The 21,360-nt window shown below is 41.5% G+C and overlaps 1 protein-coding gene and 1 pseudogene across 1 annotated transcript in view; one reads left to right on the top strand and one right to left on the bottom strand.

Moving 5' to 3' along the window:
• Positions 1 to 21,360, top strand: part of sdk (sidekick cell adhesion molecule) — a 296,130-nt gene that overhangs the window by 10,755 nt on the left and 264,015 nt on the right. The window contains exon 5 of the mRNA XM_080277849.1: positions 17,388 to 17,543. Within this exon, the coding sequence (XP_080133975.1) occupies positions 17,388 to 17,543 (156 nt within the window). The remainder of the gene's footprint in view (positions 1 to 17,387; positions 17,544 to 21,360) is intronic.
• On the bottom strand, positions 15,217 to 15,335 carry LOC145406941 (5S ribosomal RNA; annotated as a pseudogene).

The raw sequence follows: 21,360 nt of genomic DNA, 5'->3' as shown, positions 1-21,360 counted from the left end.
GTGCGTTTAAGGATGATTCAGGATTGAGCTGGATATTATTAAACATTAGTGAGTACTCCTGTGGAAGATTTTGTCCAGTTGATAGGTGTAAGAACTGAGTCTTTGATGTATTAAAAGCAACAAGATTACTTTTACCCCCGTCAGATACGAGCCAAGTCAGACATTAGGTGTGCCATAGCCTCATCCCTTGTTTGTTCAAGTAACTGCTGAGATGGGCATTGCAGGAACCAAATGGAAAGGCAAAGGGTGGAGTCATCAGTATATGAGTGGATAGGGTTAGATGTACAGCTTAGATGGTCAATGATGAATAAAAGGAAAAGAGTTGGTGATAGGACAGAGCCCTGTGAAGCACTGATAGGACTAGGAGAAGAACGGTAGCAGTCTACAACAGTAGCTGTAGAACGACCAGAAAGGAAGCAATAGATGATGGCACAGATAGAAGGATAGAAACCGTAAGAGGGCAGTTTGGAAATTAAAGATTTATGCCTTTGAGATGTCAAGTACAGTGGCAAAGCTTTCACCAAAGTCCCGAAAGGAAGATGACCAGGAGTCTGAAAGATAGGTGAGAAGATCACCAGTGGAGTGTCCCTGACAGAACCTATACCAACAATCAGAAAGAAGGTTGTGATAGGAAATATGCTTTAAAATTTTTCTGTTAAGAATAGACATAGGATGTTAAAGCAATTGGGCAATAGTTAGAGGGCTGGGAATGGTCACCCTTGTTTTGGACTGGTTGAATAAGAGCAAACTTCCAGCAAGAAGGAAAGGTACAAGTTGACAAAGGCAAAAGAGTTTACCTAGGCAGGGCGTAAGCACGGAAACACAGTTCTTGAGGACAACTGGAGGGACCCCATCACGCCCATATGCCCTGTTAGTGTTGAGGCCAGTGATGGCAGAAAATACATCAGCTGAAGAAATTTCAATGTCAGCCATGAGGAAGTCGGGGGGGGGGGGGGATGTGATGGAGGAACAGCACCGGAATCGTCTAAGGTGGAATTGGAGGAGAAAGTCTGAGTGAAGAGATCTGCTTTATCAGTAGAAGAAATAGCTACAGATCCATCCGAGTAGAAAAGTGGAGGGAAGGATGATGAGATAAAGTTGTTTGAAAGATTTTTGGCAAGGTGCCAGAAGGAGCGGGAAGAGTTCATGTTGGAGAGTTGAGAGCATTTAGTAGAGATGAAATTATTTTTGGCAGAGTGAAGAACAGGCTTAGCATGATTCCGTGCAAAAACGTAAGAAAGATGTGATTCAGGGGTGGGTTGGCTCCAGTACCTTTTGTAATCCTTCTCCTTGTTGTGGACAGCATTAGAACAAGCATGATTAAACCAAGGCTTTCGTGCATTAGGCAAAGAATATGAGAAAGGAATGTATGCTTCCATGCCCAAGAGAATAACCTCCGTAATGCACATGGCACACACACATGGTTCCCAGTCATGGAAGTAATAATCATCCACGGGAAATCAAAGAAGTACTGCCTGAGGGTCTCCGAATCAGCAGCTCCAAAGTGCCACAACTGACGTTTCTTTGGAAGGTCCACAGGCTGTACTGATAGGACAGGTTAAGGTAATAAGGTTGTGATCAGAGGAGCCCAATGGAGAGGAATGATGAACAATGTAAGCTGAAGGATTAGTTGTAAGGAAGAGGTCAAGTATGTTGGAACTCTCTCCAAGGCAGTCAGGGATATGGGTAGGGTGTTGTACAAGCTTCTCTAGGTCATTACAGATGGAAAAGATGTAGGCTTGTTCACCAGGTGGATCAGTGAAAGAAGAGGAGAGCCAAAGGTGGTAGTGAACATTGAAATCTCCTAGAATGGAGATTTCAGAGAAAGGAGAAACGGTTAGGATGTGTTCCATCGTAGAAGTAAGATAGTCGAAGAATTTTTTGTAGTCAGTAGAATTAGGGGATAAGTAAACAGCACAGATGTATTTAGTCAGAGAATGACAAGAAAGCCGAAGCCAGAGAGTAGAGAATTCAGAGGAATCAAGTTCAGGAACACGAGAACAAGATAAGTTGTGTGTTTGTACTTGCTGATTTGTATTTATCTATTTGTAGTACAGTACTGTATACAGGAATTGAGCTAAGCTCATATTGTCCTGTCGCAATGTCTACTTCTATCCAGTCTAGTTTTAAACACATGGATGCTTTTTCCTTTCACCACTTCCTTGTACAAGTCATTCCAAGTACTTATACTTCTGTTTGGGAAACGAAACCTTTTTTAAGATCAATAAGGCATCTGCTCTTTCTCATTTTAAATTCCTGACCTCATGTTCTTCCATCATCCAATACCAAAAGATTCTCTCTGTCTACCTTGTTCAGGTTCCTTACATTTTTAAACATTGTAACCAAATCTCCTCATTCCTTTATGTCACGTAGTGTTGGTAACTTCAGAGTTTCCAGTCTCTCCTTGTAGGCCAGTTCCCTTAAGCATGGTATCATCCTTGTAGCCATCCATTGTACCTTCTCCAGTTTATCAATATGCTTTTTCAGATGAGGTGACCATATCACAACTGCATATTCTAGTCTTGGTATCATGGACACTATCAGCTCCTTCTGCATTTCTTCATCCATATAATTAAAAGCCACCCACATGTTGGTCAGTAAGTCATATGTGCTTCCAGTGATTCTGTTTATATGCATCTCTGGTGACTGGTCATCTTGTATAATCACTCCCAAGTCCTTCTCTTCTTTTCTTTTGTTAATTATCTCATTGCACATTTTATATATCCAGTTTGGTCTTTTTTCATTCACATCCATTTGTAATACATGACACTTCTTGGCACTGAGCTCCAATATTCCAAGTCTGGCACCAGTTGCAGAGTTTGTTCAGGTCCTCTTTCAGCTCCCTACAACTATCAGTACATTTAATATGCTTCATGGTTTTAGCATTAGCTGCAAACATACTCTGTAACTATTCAGACCTTCTGGTCATTTATATATATCAGAAGCATTATTGGAACCAAGACAGAGCCCTGGGGCACTCCACTAGTCACATCTTTTCCATTGTGAAACCTTGTCTCTTATGATTGTTCTTATCTGCCTTCCTGCCAGATAATATTCCATCCACTTGAATATTTTCTCAGGCACTCCTCGAAAGGTCTTCAGCTTCCATTGCAATCTCTTATAGGGCACCCTGTTGAATGCTTTCCTGAGGTCTAGGTAGACACAGTCTGCCCATTCCCCTCCCTCTTATATGACATCTATCACCCTTATATAGAAACTTAGTAGATTGGTAACACGAGATCTTTCTTTACCCAAACCAAATTGTCTTGATGTTATCACGTCATTTTCATCCAGATACCTAATCCATCTTTTTCTGATAATTTTCTCACAAATTTTACAAACAATTGTAAAGGATACAGCTCTGTAGTTGAATGGATCTTGCCTATCTCCTCCCTTGAAGACTGACACAATATTTGCTCTTTTCCAGTGTTTAGGTACCTGCCCATTTTCCAGAGAGTTCTTTATGATGACATAAACAGGCCACACTAATTGGTCAGCACATTCTTTTAGGATCCATCCAGCCATGTTATCCATTCCCATTGCTTTCCTCACATCTAAGTTCCTCATTATCTGCAACACCTCATTCATGTCATCTGTAATTTATGCCATTCTTGTCATCCTGGTTCCCATTTCAGTTTCAGTAAATTCCTCTTCCAGTACATAAACTGACTGCAGCCTGTTCATTATTTCGCACAAATCTTCCTTTCTTCCATAAGTTTTATCTCCATCTCACAATTGTGCTATAATCTCTTTAACTTTCATTTTACCATAAACAAACATAGAAAATAACTTAGGCTCTTTTTTTACATTTAGTTACAATATTTTTTTCATACTCTACTTCCATTTTTCCCCTCTCTATATCCTTTCATATTCATTTCCAGCCTTCTTATATTCCTCCCATGCTCTTTCACTATATCATCTCACTTTATTCCATGCTCTGTTTCTTGCCTCAAGTGCCTTTCTACACCTATTGTTGAACCTTTCTTTCTTCTTTTCCATTGCTGTAGAAAATTTTGGGACTTATTTACCAATTCCTGTTTTGTACACTTAACTCATACTTCTTATCAACATTTTTGACTGCATCCATTTCACCCCAGTCAGCATTTTGGATATAGTACCTTGAGGAAGTAAAATCTGCTTTTCTGTAATTATATCTATTTTCTCTGTGTTTTTCATCCCTTTCTCCTTTCCTTACTCGCACCACTTTCGTCTTAGTAACCAGATGATCACTTTTAGCTAGGGAGCATTGATAGGTTATATTCTTCACATCGTTTGGGTTTTTTGTGAATACCAGGTCCAGCCTTGATGGTTCGTTGTCTGCCCTGGTTCTTGTATTTTTGTTGATTAACTGAGTTAACATATTATCCATCACCATTTCCATCAGTTTATTGCCCCACGATTCCTCATGGCTCCCAGCGTCCATGTTTTCCCAGTCAACATCTTCACACTTAAAATCCCCATGATTATTATTCTGTTCCATTATTCAATTGACATCATTATCTGTACAATGGATTCTCCTATCAACTATTCATAATCTTCTTTATTCTTTGTCTTAGTTTGAGGGAGCATATACAGTACTGTAGAATACTGTTACATGTTGTTTCATTTTGTTTCATTTTTGAAGGCTCCAACATGCTTGCATGTGTCAGCCTTGGTCACCTAATGGCGGCTCTCCATGCTGCACGATCTGTTGCAGCCTCCCTGTTCAGTCCCTTAACCCTGAGGTCACACTTAATGACCTCGTCCCACATCTTTCTCGGTTTGCCCCTCACAACCCCACCCCCAATATTAACACTTCTCACCTTCTGCACCCAATTATCATCCCCTATCCTCTCCACATGCCCAAACCACCTCAGTCTACCTTGCCTCACACAACACTAGTACACTCCAGTCCCATCCTACCTCTCAACTTTTCCATCGTAAACCCAGCCCCCCCATGCCTTGCACACAGGGACGCACTGCACATCCACCTAATCATTGTCATTTCTGTATGTCTGAGCCTGTGAATATCCTCCTTCTTTACTGCCCAGGTCTCACTACCATACAGCATTACACTCCTAACACATGCTGCATACAAAGACCCCTTAGTAGGGAGAGTCCTCTCAGTGTCAGGAGAGGCAACAGCTCCCTGAACTTCTTCCAACCACTTCTCATCCTAGCCACAGAGCTAGCTCGAGCCCCACCTCCAGCACACAACATGTCTCCCAAATAACAAAACTCTTCCACACACTCGAGAGACTCACCAGAAAGTTCAATTCTTTCACGCCTGAGAATCTCCACCTGCTCTCCCCGACATACCGCACACATAAAATCAGCATTATCTCACAGTCTACCTCTGATACCACTACATCTCTTGTGCACCCATTTATCATAAACACTGTACAAGATGGAATTACTTCCCATGCCCTTGTGGCAAACTGCACATGGCCACTTTCCCTCGTCTTTGACGGTACCGCCACCAACCCTAGATATCATCACTTTTGTTTTATCTACATTTACCCTTAAGCCCTTGTGCCCCATACCATCTCTCCACTTCCTAAATCTTTCCTCTGCCTCCCTTTCGTTCTCTGCAATCGACACCAACTCGTCAGCATACAACATCTCCCACGGGAGTCCGTTTCCAAGTCACGTTAGAGGGTTTCAAGTACCATGATAAACAACATGGGAATCAAAACTGACCCCTGATGCATGCCAGCATTCACAGAAAACTCATCGCTCAAATCTCCATTCACTTTTACCTGAGTGCGAGCATCCCCATACATAACCATAACCACCCTAACCAGCCACTCCTCCAAGCCAAGCTTTCTCATTGCCCACTTCATCACTGTCTATTTTATCTCCATAGTTGTCTTCTGTTTTCATCCCCAAAATTTCTGTTGTGGTATTTCAAGTCTTTTTTGCTTTTGTCTGAGTTAAAATCATTACCCTCCCCCAAATGTCCTCTCTCTATCCTTCCTCCACACATTATGTTCCTTTCATCCAAATAATTTAGTATCGACTTCCTGGGGCAATTTTGTCTCTACCAAGCAAATAATTTTGATTTCTTTTCCTCTGTATAATCTCCTACTTCATCTCTCTTAGATATTAGTCCATCCACATTACTGTACGTGATCTATAAATTTTTCAATACAGTCTTTTCTTTATTCATCTTCTCTTGCTTGTTTTCATTTCCGTCCCCCTCTTTTCCATCACTTTTAGTTCTTGATGTGCCACTTCCTGATTTTCATGCCTATCACTCTGCTGAAAAATTTCTTACGCTCATCCTCTGACCCCCCGTCATTATTTTTTCACTTGCACTTTCAACAACTTCAAAACTTCTCTTTCTTCCTCATTTAGGTCTTTTCTTATAATAATGTTTTCAAAACCTGGCTCCCTGCTGATTTCCACTACACTCTGAGAAGTTCATTTTTTGCACTTTCAGTTGCAAATTCATCCACATTGGTCATGCTTCTCCCTTCTTGTATGGCCCTATTCTTTGTACTTCTTCAATTTCTTGTACCTACTTGCCTCCTGCTGGGTTGACCTTGCCCAGTATTTCCTTCACCCTGTTCAAGTCTCCCTCGATTATCACTAGCCTAACCCTCTCCTCTTCCTCCCTGCCTCCAAATATCACAACACATCGATTTCTTTCTACAGTTTCTCGCACAATTTTTTCTTTCTTTTTCAATATCTTTATTACATTTTCTTCCATTGTTTTCTTGTCTTCATCTCGTTGTTCCTGAATAATTTTCTTTAAACAAATCACTTCTTTCTGTTCCTCCTGCAAATGTGCCCATCTTGTCTTCTGTTCATCCAGTACATTACTCACCTTCTCCATTTTATTATTACTTTCTAATTTTTTTTCTTAGTTCAGTATTTTCCTTCTTCAGTTTTTCAGTTTCTTCATTGGCCTTTTTGTTCTGTTCAGTCAGGCTCTGGATTTTCATTTAATTCTTTTCCAACATTTCTCAAGAAACTCCATCTTCCATTTTCCTTTCTGTATTACTAATTCTCGTTATCAACATTTTCATGATTTCCAATACACTGGCCTTGCCATCATTCGCTAATTGTTTTGTGGATGTTGGTGACCATATTTGATTTTGCTATGGTCAACTGGTTCCCCCAAATTTTGTGAGAATACTGTATTTACGTATAATAACAATCATCATCATCTTTGTCGTCGTCGTCATCGTCATCCTGGACCTCCTCTCCCACCCATGGGCAGGGTGAGGAGTAGCAACATCCAGACAGCCTGAGTTTGCCCAGTTCAATGGGCCACGTTTCCATTCACTCATCATTCAAGCCCCTGGAATCCTGACTCCATCAGATAGGCCAAAAAGATTTCACCACATTCTGTACCTATCTGATAGTCAGTCAGAACGCCGTCACATTAAAAAGGATTGCCAAATCCTTGCTTATGTGCTTCTCTGCACAAGGTTCATCCAGCCAGCATTGTTTCTTATCAGTCCCTTAGCCTTACCAACTTCCATACCTCTCTTCCTAACACACTCATCCACCATATCCCTCCACCTTCTTCTTAGCCCACCTCACCTCCTCCCTCCTTCAAATTTTGTTCAGCTATACGTTTTTCACCACTCTTATTGTCATCCATTCTCTCCACATGACCAAACCATCTCAGCACACTCTCTTTGATTCTAATGTCCACAGACTTCCTCACCCCACATCCTTCACGAATCATATTCTTCCGTATCCTAACCACTCTCTTTACTCCGCATACATTCTTCAGCAGTCCCATCTCCACTGCTGTTACTGTTGACTTTACATTTTCATGCCACACCATAGTCTCACATCCATATGATAAAGTTGGCACTAACACTCTTACATAAAATGCATGCAGCTGCAACACTCAAGCCTCTGTTTTTTATCAGGGCTTTCATAGCACCAGCTACTATCCTTCCCTGTGTCACTCTTCTTTCCATATCTTTTGTACATTTTCCCCTCTTTTCTATCACTGTACCCAGGTATTTGATCTCTCTCACCAATTCCAGTCTCTCTTCATTCACTGTAGCATCACACTGGGGTCACCTTCTCTCTCAGTAACCATCATTTTACTGTTTTCTGCATTTGCTCTAAATGCACAATACTTTACTCACAGACATTTACAGATCTCTACAATATCTACTAAACTCTTGTCCAGTATTTGCAAGTAGCGTTTCAGCATCAGCATACAACAAATTTGAGATTCCTTCCATCATCATTCATTACCAACGCCATCCCTCTCTCCATTACTCGTGTTTTTACTTCTCTCATCACCCCATCCATATATACTGTATATTGAACAACCATGGGGACATCACACAGCCTTGTCGCATGCCCACATTGATTGTGAACCAATCACTTAGATGCCTTTACCCTTACACGTGCCTCACCTCCATCATAAAAACTCTTGATGGCACATAGCAACTTACCATCTACACCATACATGCTTAAAACCTTCCACAATCCTTCTCTGTCTACATTGTTGTATGCTTTTTCCAGATCATTACTGTCATAAATACCTAATAGTCCTTCTCACACACCTTTTGTATATCTGTCTTCATTTCGTTTTCATTTTTGAAGGCTCCAAGATGCTTGCATGCATTGGCCTTGGTCACCTAATGGCAGCTCTCCATGCTGCTCTATCTCTGGCAGCTTTTGTATTTATTCCCTTAACCATTAGGTCACATTCAGTGACCTCGTCCCAGGTCTTTTTTGGTCTGCCTCTCACAACCCTACCCTCAACATTAACACTTCTCATTTTCTGCACCCCATTTTTTTATTTATTTATTTTTTATTTTTTTTTATTTTTTTTATGTGACCAACTCTGGGCATTGGCTTCACAGCCTGCTTTCAGGGCCCAGTAGTCCTCCTATGTACCACACACCTCTACATGTCACCACTTTGGCGCAAACACCCACTGTCCATACTGAATACATGCTAGGGCTGTCTCATACAGGACTGGTGTATTGGTATTAGCTGGGGTATTTTTTACGAGATGTCGGCGGGTCTTTTGGTTTATCATCCCTCATCCTCTCCACATGCCCAGACCATCTCAATCTACCTCTCCTCATCACAACACCAGTACAATCCAGTCCCATCCTACCTCTCAACTCTTACATCTTAACCTAGCCCCCCTAGGCTTTGCACTCAAGGACGCTCTGTACATCCACCTAATTATTGTCATTTCTATACTTTTGAGCCTGCAAATATCCTATTTACTTCCCAGGTCTCACTGCCATACAGCATTACACGCCTAACACATGCCGCATACAAAGATCCCATAGCACGGAGTGAGAGCCCCCTCAGTATCAGGAGAGGCAACAGCTCCCTGAACTTCTTCCATCCACTCCTCACTCTAGCCACAGAGCTGGCTCCTGCCCCACCTCCAGCATATAACATGTCTCTCAAATAATAAATCTCTTCCACACACTCGAGAGACTCACCATCCTTTCATGCCTGGCACTATCCACATGCTCTCCCCAACACATTACTTACATGAAACCAACATTGTCTTGTGGTTTACCTCTAGTACCACTACATCTCTTATGCACCCATTTATCACAATCACTGCACAAGATGGAATTACTTCCCACACCCTTGTGACAAATTGCACATGGCCACTCTTCCTCTTCTTTGACAGTATCACCTCCAGCCCTAGATACCATCGCTTTTGTTTTATCTGCATTTGCTCTTAAACCCTTGTGCCCCATACCATCTCTTCACATCCTAAATCTTTCCTCTGTCTCCCTTTCATTCTCTGCAACCAACACCAAATCATCAGCATACATCTCCCACGGGACCCCATTTCTGAAGTCACATGAGAGGGCAGCAAGTACCATGATAAACAACAAGGGGCTCAAGACTGACCCCTGATGCACACCAATATTCACGGAAAACTCACCACTCAAATCTACATTCACCCTTACCTCAATGTGAGCACCCACATACATGGTCATAATGACTCTAACCAGCCACACCTTGATCCCAAGCTTTCTCATTGCCCATGTCACCACCTTTTTAGGGACTTTGTCAAAAGTTTTACTGGATACATTTAATCTACACATCCTTTGCCACTCCTAAAGCCACCCTGTTTGTCACTCACTAGGACTTTTGATGTCTTTCTTACTTTCCCTATAATAATTCTTCCATATACCTTTCCTACCACACTCAATAGACTTACGCCACAATAATTCTTACACTCACATTGCTTACCTTTATTTTTGTACAGGGGTACAAACACTGCCTTTTTCCACTCTACTGGCACAGTTTCACTCAACCATGCCTTCTTACATTTCCATCAAGCACTTCATTTTGCTGACTGTTCTACACTTGATCATCTCAGCATACACCTGATCAACCCCAGCTGCTCTCCCATTTTTCAGCTGCTTCACAGTGTTCTTCACCTCTGTGAGTGTCACATTTCCTGGCACTTCATTCCTTCTTTTCACACCTCAAAACCAATCATGTTAACATTTGCTTTGCTCACTCCATAATAATAATAATAATCCATCCATCCATCATCCAATCCTACACTGACCCCATAATAATAATAATAATAATAATAATAATCTGGTCTTTTGTTTCTCAAGAGCGCTAGTTCTTCCATTGGGAATTCACTAGCGCTTGACACACACAAACATTATTTTTACATATACGAGAAATGTGACATCTCCCATATACAATACAAATGTCATTAGTAAAAGAAAAAGATGATGTGAAAGGGGCAATAATTAAACATTATGATCATCTATCGCATTACCTCTCTCCAGGTCATAGCATTTTGAAAAGAGAAAGGCTTTCAGCTGTCTACTAAAGGATTCAGCAGAAGAGAGTTGTCTAATGGACAACGGCAATCTATTATATAACCTAGGGGCTCTATACACAAAAGAATGGGCAGAGAAAGATGACTGGTGAATGGCTCCAGGCTTGTCAAGACGCAGGGAATCACCTTCACTACACACCATCACACCTGGGCGTGCCGATGGGAATTTCAACAGTTCAGCAAAATACTTCGGTTCATCAAACTTAAGAATCTTAAATGTAATTTAAATTCAGTTCTAGCCATTACTGGTAACCAGTGCAGCTCAGTTTGGAATGTGGTAGTCAAGGTTCTTGGGGGCAGACAAAAGATAAGCCTTGCTGCCCTGTTCAACACAGAATGAACTTTTGTTAGTATTTTATTTGGAAGACCAACCCACAGTGAATTACAATAATTGACACGAGACAAGACCATTGCATGGACCAGAGTTAAGAGGCAACGTCTATTCAGGAATTTTCTCACAGAGTACAGATTTCTAATGTGCAGGTTACACCCTCTAACAAACTGATTAATATCTATCTATCTATTGCCAGACGCCTCAATCCCGTTTGGGGTGGCCACAAACAAATCGCCTCCGTGTCGCCCTGTCCCCTGCCATTTCACTGCCCTGCTCCCAACTCACACCCCCCTCTCTCATATACCTCTCCACCCCATCCCTCCATCTCATCCTCGGCCTCCCCCTCCCTCTTCCTCCCTCCACCTCACTCACATACACTCTCTTCGTCAGTCTCTCACTCTCCATCCTCTCCACATGGCCAAACCACCTCAGTGTGTTCCTCATAATGCTTCCTATCACATCCACATCCACACCACAACGTTCCTTCACATCCTCATTCGTCAGCCTGTCTCACCATGTGACTCCACAGGCTCCTTTTAAATAACTCATTTCCACTGCTCTCACTCTTGACTTGTGTCCTTCCAACAACGTCCAAGCTTCACTTCCATACGTTAGAGTTGGTATCACAATACTGTCATGTAGTAACTTTTTCACATCCATGCTCACTTCCCTGTTTCTTATCACTGCTTTCAAAGAACCAGCAACCTTTCTTCCATGCTGTACCCTTTCAAGCACTTCACCCTCCAAACCTCCATCCTTACTCTCACACTACCCAAGTACTTAAACGTACTCACATTTTCCAATTCCTCACCATCCAACCTCGCTGTACATTCACTGACTTTGCCTCTCTCAAAGACCATCACTTTACTCTTCCCTACATTCACCTTTAGATTCCGTTTCTTACACACTCTCCCAAACTCATCTACCAAGCCTTGCAGCTCCCCTTCGTCTTCACTCAACAACACAGTATCATCTGCAAACAACAGTACAGGGAGTTTCCAAACACTATCCTCTCTCACCAGGGCCACTCCAACATCCACTACCCTACCTTGTACCTCTTTTATTACCCTTTCCATGTACAGATTGAACAACCATGGAGACATGACACATCCCTGTTTCAACCCAACCTTCAAAGAGAAAAATTCACTTAGTTCACCATCCACATGCACAGTTGATTAATATGTTCTTTGTAATTTTACTTTGAATTAAAATAAACACCCATATTTCAAACAGAACTGACTAGATGAACCTGTTACATACCAGTGTTCAAAGCCAGGGCATTATCAGTATTGTCACCCCATTTGTTTCCTCTGATGATGATGATGTCAGTTTTACCATCATACAGCTTAAGTTTCCTCCTTGCCATCCAGATCTTAATATCAGACATTAGAGATTCAAAGTTGGTCTTGGTATTGTTAATATCTGACATCTCAACATAGAGCTGAGTATCGTCAGCTTAAAAACAATAGGACACGTCATGAGCACCAAGTAAAGACGAAAAACTACTTGTGTAGACTGTAAATAGAATTGGACCAAAAACTGATCCTTGGGGGACTCTGAACAGAAGGGAAGCAGAATCTGAGCTAGCGTAATCAATAACTACTCTCCGAGATCTGTCTGACAGATAAGACTTAAGGAGCAAAAGAGCACCGTCCTGGATGCAATTATTTATTGATAATGATCACTTGCATTTACAACAGACAGCACTTTAGATGGGGACACTCATCATCCACTCACTCAATGTAGTTCTGCTCTCGGACGACTACCTATTCCTTTCTTTCTTCCTTTTCCTTCCTTCCTCTTCTGTCTCTCTTTCCTTCATTCTTTCCTAGTTCTGTCTACAAGTGACTGTACACTGAGTGACAAGCCAAATGGTTTCCTGTTCGCTGGGAAATGATTTACTATGATGGGTGGTAACCATATAACCAGGTTATGGCACCTGGTGTTTTAGTGGGTAAGTAAGGCGCTCCAGTCAGATTGAGCCTGTGCAGGTTTATATTGAAGGGGTGATTGGGGGTTATTGCCCATGTAATGCTACTCAAGGATGAGTGAGGCTGGTCACTTTCATCTTAAATGTCAGGACCAACTTGCCAAACCCCAGGCTTCTATGCTCCTTGTGGGGCAACACTGGATTAGATGATGATAATGATGCTGATGAACACTTTAGATAATTAAAAAAAAAAAAAATGGAGACAGGAGAAACAAAATTCCTGAAACTACTCAAGGTAAGTTCATCAGTAGAGTTGGTTAGGACACGTCCAATCATCAGCTCATCTTGTGTATGTGTCTTTATGCAAGGAAGAAGGAACCGTAGGTCATTGTTCCCTCCAAGAAAAAACAAAAACAAGATAACAGAGAGCCAAATTCGAGATCCGTTCATTTCAAGATCCCTGGACACAGTGCGTTTGAAAGACTTAAGATCTTAGGCAGTAGGAAATACGGACAGAGGGAGACAGTTCCTGAGTTGACCTGTTGCATACATGAATCACTGGAAGTTACAGTTAACTCTTGCATTAAAGAGTTGGTCCAGAAATGAATGAGAGTTTGTTGCTAGATGGGTGCTACACACCCATTGTAGTGGTGGAGGGATGCCAGCAGACAGTTCAGAGGAGCAGTGACCATTGAAGTAGTAACAGAAAAGTGATAAAGATGCAACAGTGTAGCAGAGAGACAGAAGTTGAAGGGAGCCAGTAAGAAGAGGAGAGTTAATGAGACAAAAAGCCCTTGACTCCACCTTGTTGAGAAGAGCTGTATGTGGGGGAGCCGTCCTACACATGAGAGTTGTAATGTACACGGGTGAATATAACCCATGTATAATGTCAACAACTGTGCAGGGGTAAAGAAGGCATTGAGTCAGTTTAGCATACCTGTTCTCCTGGAAGCATATTTTACAAGAGAGGTAATATAATATTTCCAAGATGAATCCTGAGAGAATGAAACACCAAGTACAGTATGTTTAAAGATAATGCAGGATTCAGTTGGATATTGTTGAAAATTAGAGGGTACTCTTGCTGAAGATTGTTGGGTTGCTAGATGTAAGAACTGAGTTTTTCATGCATTAATAACAAGATTACAGTATTTTTACCCCAATCAGAGATATGAGCCAAGTCAGCTATTAGGTATGCCATAGCCTCATCCCTTGTTTGTTGAAGTGATTGCGGAGATGGATTCTGTGGGAAGCGAATGGCAAGGTGAAGGGTGTAGTCATCAGTGTATGAGTGGATAAGGTTAGATGTACAGCTTAGAAGGTCACTGATGAATAAATGGAAGATAATTGGTGATAGGACAGAGCCCTGAGGAACACCACCCTTGATAGCTCTTGGAGAAGAACTGTGGTCATCTACAAGAACAGCTATAGAGCAACCAGAAAGGAAGCTAGAGATGAAGGCACAGATAGAAGGATAGAATCCATAAGAGGGCACTTTGAAAATTAAAGGTTTATGCCAGACTCAATCAAAAGCCTGTGAGATATCAAGTGCAGTGGCAAATCTTTTACCAAAAGTCCTGAAAGGAGGATGACCAGGAGTCAGAAAAGTAGGTGAGAAAATCTCCAGTGGAGTATCCCTGGTGGAACCCATACTGACAATCAGAAAAAAGGTTGTGATAGGAAAGATACTTTAAATTTGTGTGTGTGTGTGTGTGCGCGCGCGTGCGTGCGTGCGTGCGTGCGTGTGTGTGTGTGTGTGTGTGTGTGTGTGTGTGTGTGTGTGTGTGTGTCAGAGAGAGGGAGAGAGAGAGAAGTTCAGTAATGCAAGAATTACAGTCAGCCCCTGCTGTCCGCAGGGGTTACGTACCAGACTCCCCCACAAACGGGTGAAATCTGCGAATAATCCGTACTTTCCTCAGAAATCACTGGTTTCTACGTTTAAACTATTCCCATTACCTCCAGACCCACTACGAGACTTGTAAGTGCATTTTATGGCTCATTAATACTTCCTAAACAGATAATTCATTTTTTCATTCATTCATTGCCAGACGCCATGTATCCCAAACGGGGTGGCCAAGGGCTCAGAGTTAATTGTTTTACAGGGAGGGGCACTAATCCTCCACCAACCCCACTCGACACGTAGGGAGAACGTTATGCCAACAGCATCTGGTGTTCCCAGGCAGTCACCCATCCAAGTACTAACCAGACCCAACGTTGCTTAACTTCGCTGATCGAACGGGAAGCGGTGTACTCAACGTGGTTTACAGGATGATAAACAGGCCTGTCTGGGTGCGATGATGATGATGATGAGAGTTTGCCATGCAGTACATGATGGACAATGAATGATTAATGTTCTGTACTGCATGGCTGGATGACAGTATTTCTCACAGAAAAACATGCAAAATATCACTTATGAACCACTAGAAACCACTGATGATGTGGGAAAAGCAGGGAAAATCTTCCTGTCAATTTTTTAAATGATTCCCCAGAAATACTGTAGTTGATACTGTAGTTGATACTGTTGTGTTCAGTATGATAATTTAATAATGCATGAGTAATTTGATATTGTTTATAATCTTGCTTACTTTATTCATGAAATATTGAGTACAGTAGTGGAGGATAATTTCACTACATTGCCTGAGGTCCTTAGAAGTGTGGACAGACAAGCACGTATACTTTTTCCCAAAATGCAGTATTTCAGTAGAATACAGTAAACTCTCAATTATCCAGCGTAATTCAGCCAAGCCCTACAGTAAGTAACGTGAAATGCTGGATATTCCGTAGTACCCACTATTGGTTCAATATTCGGCATCGAGCTGGACATTACATTATTATCTGTCTCGACCCTCATTCCTAAAAATTTTCTCACAGGTAAAAGATGAAAATTAAGCATAAATACCGTAATGATACAATACAGTAATACAGTGCCGGTTGACTACCATGTATGAGCCAGTTGAAACCCCTTAATGCTGGATAATGCATAGAACCGCTGGTTACATCCTATTTCGGCGTCAAATATTGCATAATATCACTGGATATTGCTTTAATAGAGCCGAGCCGGCAGCATCAAATATTGCATCGGGTCGGATATTGTGACATCGGATAACTAGACGCTTCACCAGATCCCGTTTCAGAAATCTGCCACTAGGTTTGCTTCTGTTGCCCAGCTCTGATGCGGGTGTAGGCACTGAAAAAGTAGCCAATGCTTAATTTCTTTTTAATTTTGACACAAAGTAAAATACCCCAAAGCATATTTTACTCATCAAATAACTCATTTGGCATGATATGCTACAAAGAAATTATAATATGGGAGCCTTTTGATTATATATATTGTAAAATAAGTGAAATTTTGCAGACTCAGCTTTCGTCAGTTTACTCATCTCTGTAAGCTTAACATAGAGATGAAACATAGGCAGTTTTACTAGAACCATCCCATAAAGCAAGATAACAATAATTAAAATATTTTTCATTCATTAGTATCCACAAAAGAAAAATAGATATGAATCAACAGATTTGGCAGCACCTTTCTCTATGCTGTCCTGCCTGACGTGCTGCTCTCAGATGCTTGCTCTTTTTCACCATCTGTTTGAGCTTTTCATTGTTGTACCCCAAATATGGTACACCTCTTTCTTTGATATACTTCTGTAATTCTGGAATGGTCCAGTCTTTTAAATGTTTCCCAGACTCCATTGCACACTTTAGTAAGTGTGCTACACCCAACTTCTCCTCGTACTCGGCTGTGGTTAAAGTGTCATACCACCCTGCTATTTTGTTTTGTTTAATATCTCGGATTCACTAACTAAGCATTCGTTAAGGATATAATTTTCAATGGAACAGCTTGCTTTTAAAGCATGCTAAAACACACACATCAGAAGTCCTGAAGGCAATCTCCTTTTACTAATTGCACACAATTTATTCAAATGTATGTAAATATACAGCACACTATTTTAATCCCCAAGCTAAGTTTCTCTGAAAGCCTGGTTATTCTATATTTACAGGTATATATATGTACTTGATTGAATAGGAAAAAAGATTCCTATAAATAGCAACATTATTATTAACTTAGTATTAGATACAGTTTCACAGGTCTTTAAATCCCTGCAAAAATATCTAATCAAGGCTGGGCAACACTAGACCACCTAGTGGCAGACCACTGAAAAAGGATTTGGTGAAGCCTCTAACTGAGAGTTTACTGTATAGGAAAATAACCTCCGTGCTTTTATTTATGAAGCTTATGTTGCATCACTTCAGAGTGCCTCATATGAGGTGTAAAGTATGTTGAGTTTAGTTGCAGGTGGTGTATAAAAATTTTTTGTGTGTGACAGATGATGTGGAGCTGGTGGAGAATGGTCACTACCAGATTTTAGACTCTGGTGATTTGTTGGTGGCAGGAGTAAGCAGCCAGGATGAGGGCAAGTACACCTGCGTCCGTTCTAATGAAGCTGGCACTGTCATCGCTGATGCCTGGCTTACAATCCTCGGTAATATTATACTACGTGACATGCTTCCATGGTCACAATTACAGCATTAATTTAATAATGACATTATACAGTACTAGCTAGCTCTGTAATATACATCTATCTTTTTCAGAGGTTAACATAGAGATTTGCTAGTTAGCTCTGTAATATATGTCTATCTTTATCAGAGGTTAACATAGAGATTTGCTAGTTAGTACTGGGCAGATGGGAACCTGTAACTCTGAGTAAGTGAATTCCTGAGGCCTGGTTCCCTTGCCTGTGCAACCCTTTCTAGCTACCATATGGAGTAGCTGCTGTCTTAACTTTGAGTTTTTACTATTACTGTTGATCTCCTCTAGTGTGAAATACAGTACTATTTTTGCTTTTGGTCAGCAGTAGTAGCAATACCTGGTGAGGAATTAAATGGAATGAAAATTTCAGAATGTACAGTATTTATTACAGGTTTACTACCAGTGACTACTGACAGTGCCACAGACTGTTACAGTACAGTGTTTTACCTTAAACTGAGCTGCAGGTAATTGAACAGGGAAGCATTGGAGTCGGCAAATCAGTGTTTGACTTTTGGCCTTTGATGCTGCTGCTGTGAGAAGGGCTAGCAGGATGCGATTGGGAGAGGTGATGTGTGTGTGTGAGTTGACTGCTGAAATGCTGAAGGCCTCTGGAGATACAGGAGTGGGTTTAAGTACTCATTTGAAAAATATGATTTTATATACTGAATATATATATACAGTACAGTCACTATTTTGACGATATATACTCTCACACAATTTCGTTTCGTGATGGCAAGGGAATGTTTTTTTCCTTGGAGTCTTGCAATTTTCCTATGATTTTCGCGAGCCCCCGCATCTCCGCAGTCACTTTTTTTGAGCCACTGTTGCCATGTTTCTGATGTCATATACCACACCACTTTGTGTTGTGATCTCACACTCGCAGGACAATCTCTCTCTCTCTCTATATATATATACAAGTAATCACTCCAATAACCAATGCAATACAGCCAAAGGCATGTCTGGGAAGTGGGTTTGTCCAGATACTGGGACCCTGCCTCCTGGACCGGTACTTATGGACCCTAACCCAGCCCAACTCAGAAAACCTCCTACATAACTCCCTACTGGACATGCATAGCACCTATTAAGACCCTATTCACACAGATAAGGGACAGAAAGCATGAAATAAATGAAAAGGAACCAGAGAATGAGGAATTAGAAGTGAGAGTGGAAAATATTTAGCAGTGTACAGGGTACTTACAACAGTAACGTTACGAAGGTTAACCTGCCTCCTCTAAGGCTCTGGCAGTGGTGAAAATGCTCCTGAAGCACATACAGTAATCCAGTGTTGTGCTGCAATTAATCCTCTGCGTAGCGAGTTATAATTGTTTAACACTGCACATTCTGTTCTTAATTGCACTATGCCAGTTTCAGCTGCCAGTTTGCACCCTGTGCTTAATCTTTGCACTCTGAATATCTAATTTCTTAACACTGCACAACACTGTAAATTCCTATGTGGTCTAGTGGCGAGGTATTGCAGTTTATTCACTGTTTATTCACAAAAACGAGCACATGCAGCATCCATTGCAATGAGCATCTAGTCAGGATGGTAGTTAGGCAGTAACTGGGGAGGGGGAAGCAAGGGGCCGAGCATAAACACAGCTGTTTGGTGCCGCATGCTAAGTTCAAAGTACTGCTGAAAAAAATGTCTGATTTTTTTTTTTTTTTTTTTTTTGGGGGGGGGGGGGGGGGCCCAAGGCCCAGGCCCAGGCCCAAAATGTCCGGGTAGTGGGGTGTCCGGTTATTGGGCATCCGGATCTTACAGGGATTACCGTATTTTTCCAACTGCTTTCTTTAACACCTTAACTGCAGGGATGTCATAAGCGCACCACACAAGTCGCGCGGGGATAATCGCACTCCGACTGACTTTTTAAAAATATTTGTCAAAAATGAGTTATTAGTCCTAGAATATTATAATTATATATGCTTATGGCACATACCTTCAGCTTTCTCCTGGGATGTTTGTTGGGCCTTCGTCAACTACAATAGGACCTGTGGAGACTTCAAAAGTTGGGTAACAAAGTCTCCACTTTACACTTCCCGATACCTCATCATATGGTTACGACTGTCTGATATTATCACTACAAACTCTATTCTATGAATTTCAAGTAGTTTGGAATCCATACTAAAAAAAAAAAAAAAAAAACTGTGAAAGAATTGTAAATTACGAGCTCGTACGAGCTTTCCACCTGCGCTTGCCCCCCGCTGGTGTTCTGATGCGGAGCTGTCATTTATTATAAACACACTCACACTTTATATTCCTGCTACTTTATTACACTAATTTATATATACAATATTTATCCATAAGTTTCCTTCACTACTAGTAGTTTATTTTCACTCCAGGCATTCACTTTCTTGTTCAGTAAACTAGCGTAGAGAGCAAAGCTTTCACTTTCACTGTCGTTACTCCAAGTATTTATACTCCTATTCTTATATTAGTAATTATTTACATTTCTCTTTACATTTTCTATTTTATTTACATTATTTACATTTCTGTTTTATTCACACTGTTATGCACTGTCACCTGCAGTAACTAAGGGCTCCTTTTTCTTGGAGCCAGGATGAACTTGGGACACTGAAGCACTCGTACTGGGAGTTTCTGTCACCACTTCCTCCACTGGCTTATCACACGATTCACCAGAAAGATCGTAGTCACTGTCCATCACTATCATGGATAAATTAGCCAGTTCACATTCCACAGCAGAGTCACTTAGTCCTTTATCCCTTCCCACAAGAGGTTTAGTAGGGGTAGAGGTCACAGGGCCCTTTGCGGTGGGCTCAGAAGTGGCAGAAATGGAGGGGCGCGAATCCGACATAGTTTCACCTCGAAAGACGACAGTAAACTGAATGACGTGGCATATTATGGGCAGGGAAGGTTTGACAGTGTCAGCGTGGTGACAGCTGCTAATTTATATGCTGTGAAATGATTGGCAGGAAATCTAGACAATACATAATAAATTAGGTAGTTCCAGGTGCATGTAAATATCACTTAGGCTTCTCCCTTCCTTTCTTATATATATTTTTATTACGAGAGTAGGTCATACGGCATATTTCAAGGGGAAATAAACAGGGAAAATTAGTGAACGATTGCATGTGGGGTGTTGCCAGGTGATAATTAGCCCATTCCAGGTGTATGGCAGTATCAATTACCTTGTCTTTTTTTCTTATATATTATTTTGTATAAGAATAGGGCATAGGGCACATTTCAATGGACGAAATTAGTGGAAAAATCCGGGCAGGATTTGCGTAGCGTGGCGCGGCTGGGCAGGCGGGAGAAGAGGGTAATGGAGGGGAGGTAAGGAGGAGAGTCAAGAACAGGGGAAAAATGGCTAAATTGTCAACAGTGGATGGGAATACAGATTACATTAGCAGCGCTGACTATATCTGGACATTGGCAGTACTGACAGATGATACAAGCCTCCACTTGAAAGCCTAGACGAATTCAAAATAACACAGAATCACAAAAGTGACACCTTGAGGTATGATCCCTCGCACCTGAGCGTCACGAAAGTGACGCCCCGTGGTTGAAAGGTTAAGGATTTTTTCATTCATTCATTCATTGCCAGACGCCATGTATCCCAAACGGGGTGGCCAAGGGCTCAGAGTTAATTGTTTTACAGGGAGGGGCACCAATCCTCCACCAACCCCACTTGACACGTAGGGAGAACGTTATGCCAACAGCATCTGGTGTTCCCAGGCGGTCACCCATCCAAGTACTAACCAGACCCAACGATGAACTGGGTAATTAGTGAAGTCAGCGATTAGTGAGTACA

Source organism: Coenobita brevimanus, chromosome 71, assembly GCF_032717465.1.
Source record: "Coenobita brevimanus isolate Jiangsu-jjx chromosome 71, ASM3271746v2, whole genome shotgun sequence".
Classification (NCBI taxonomy): Eukaryota; Metazoa; Arthropoda; class Malacostraca; order Decapoda; family Coenobitidae; genus Coenobita; species Coenobita brevimanus.
This window is presented reverse-complemented; position numbering and strand designations above follow the sequence as displayed.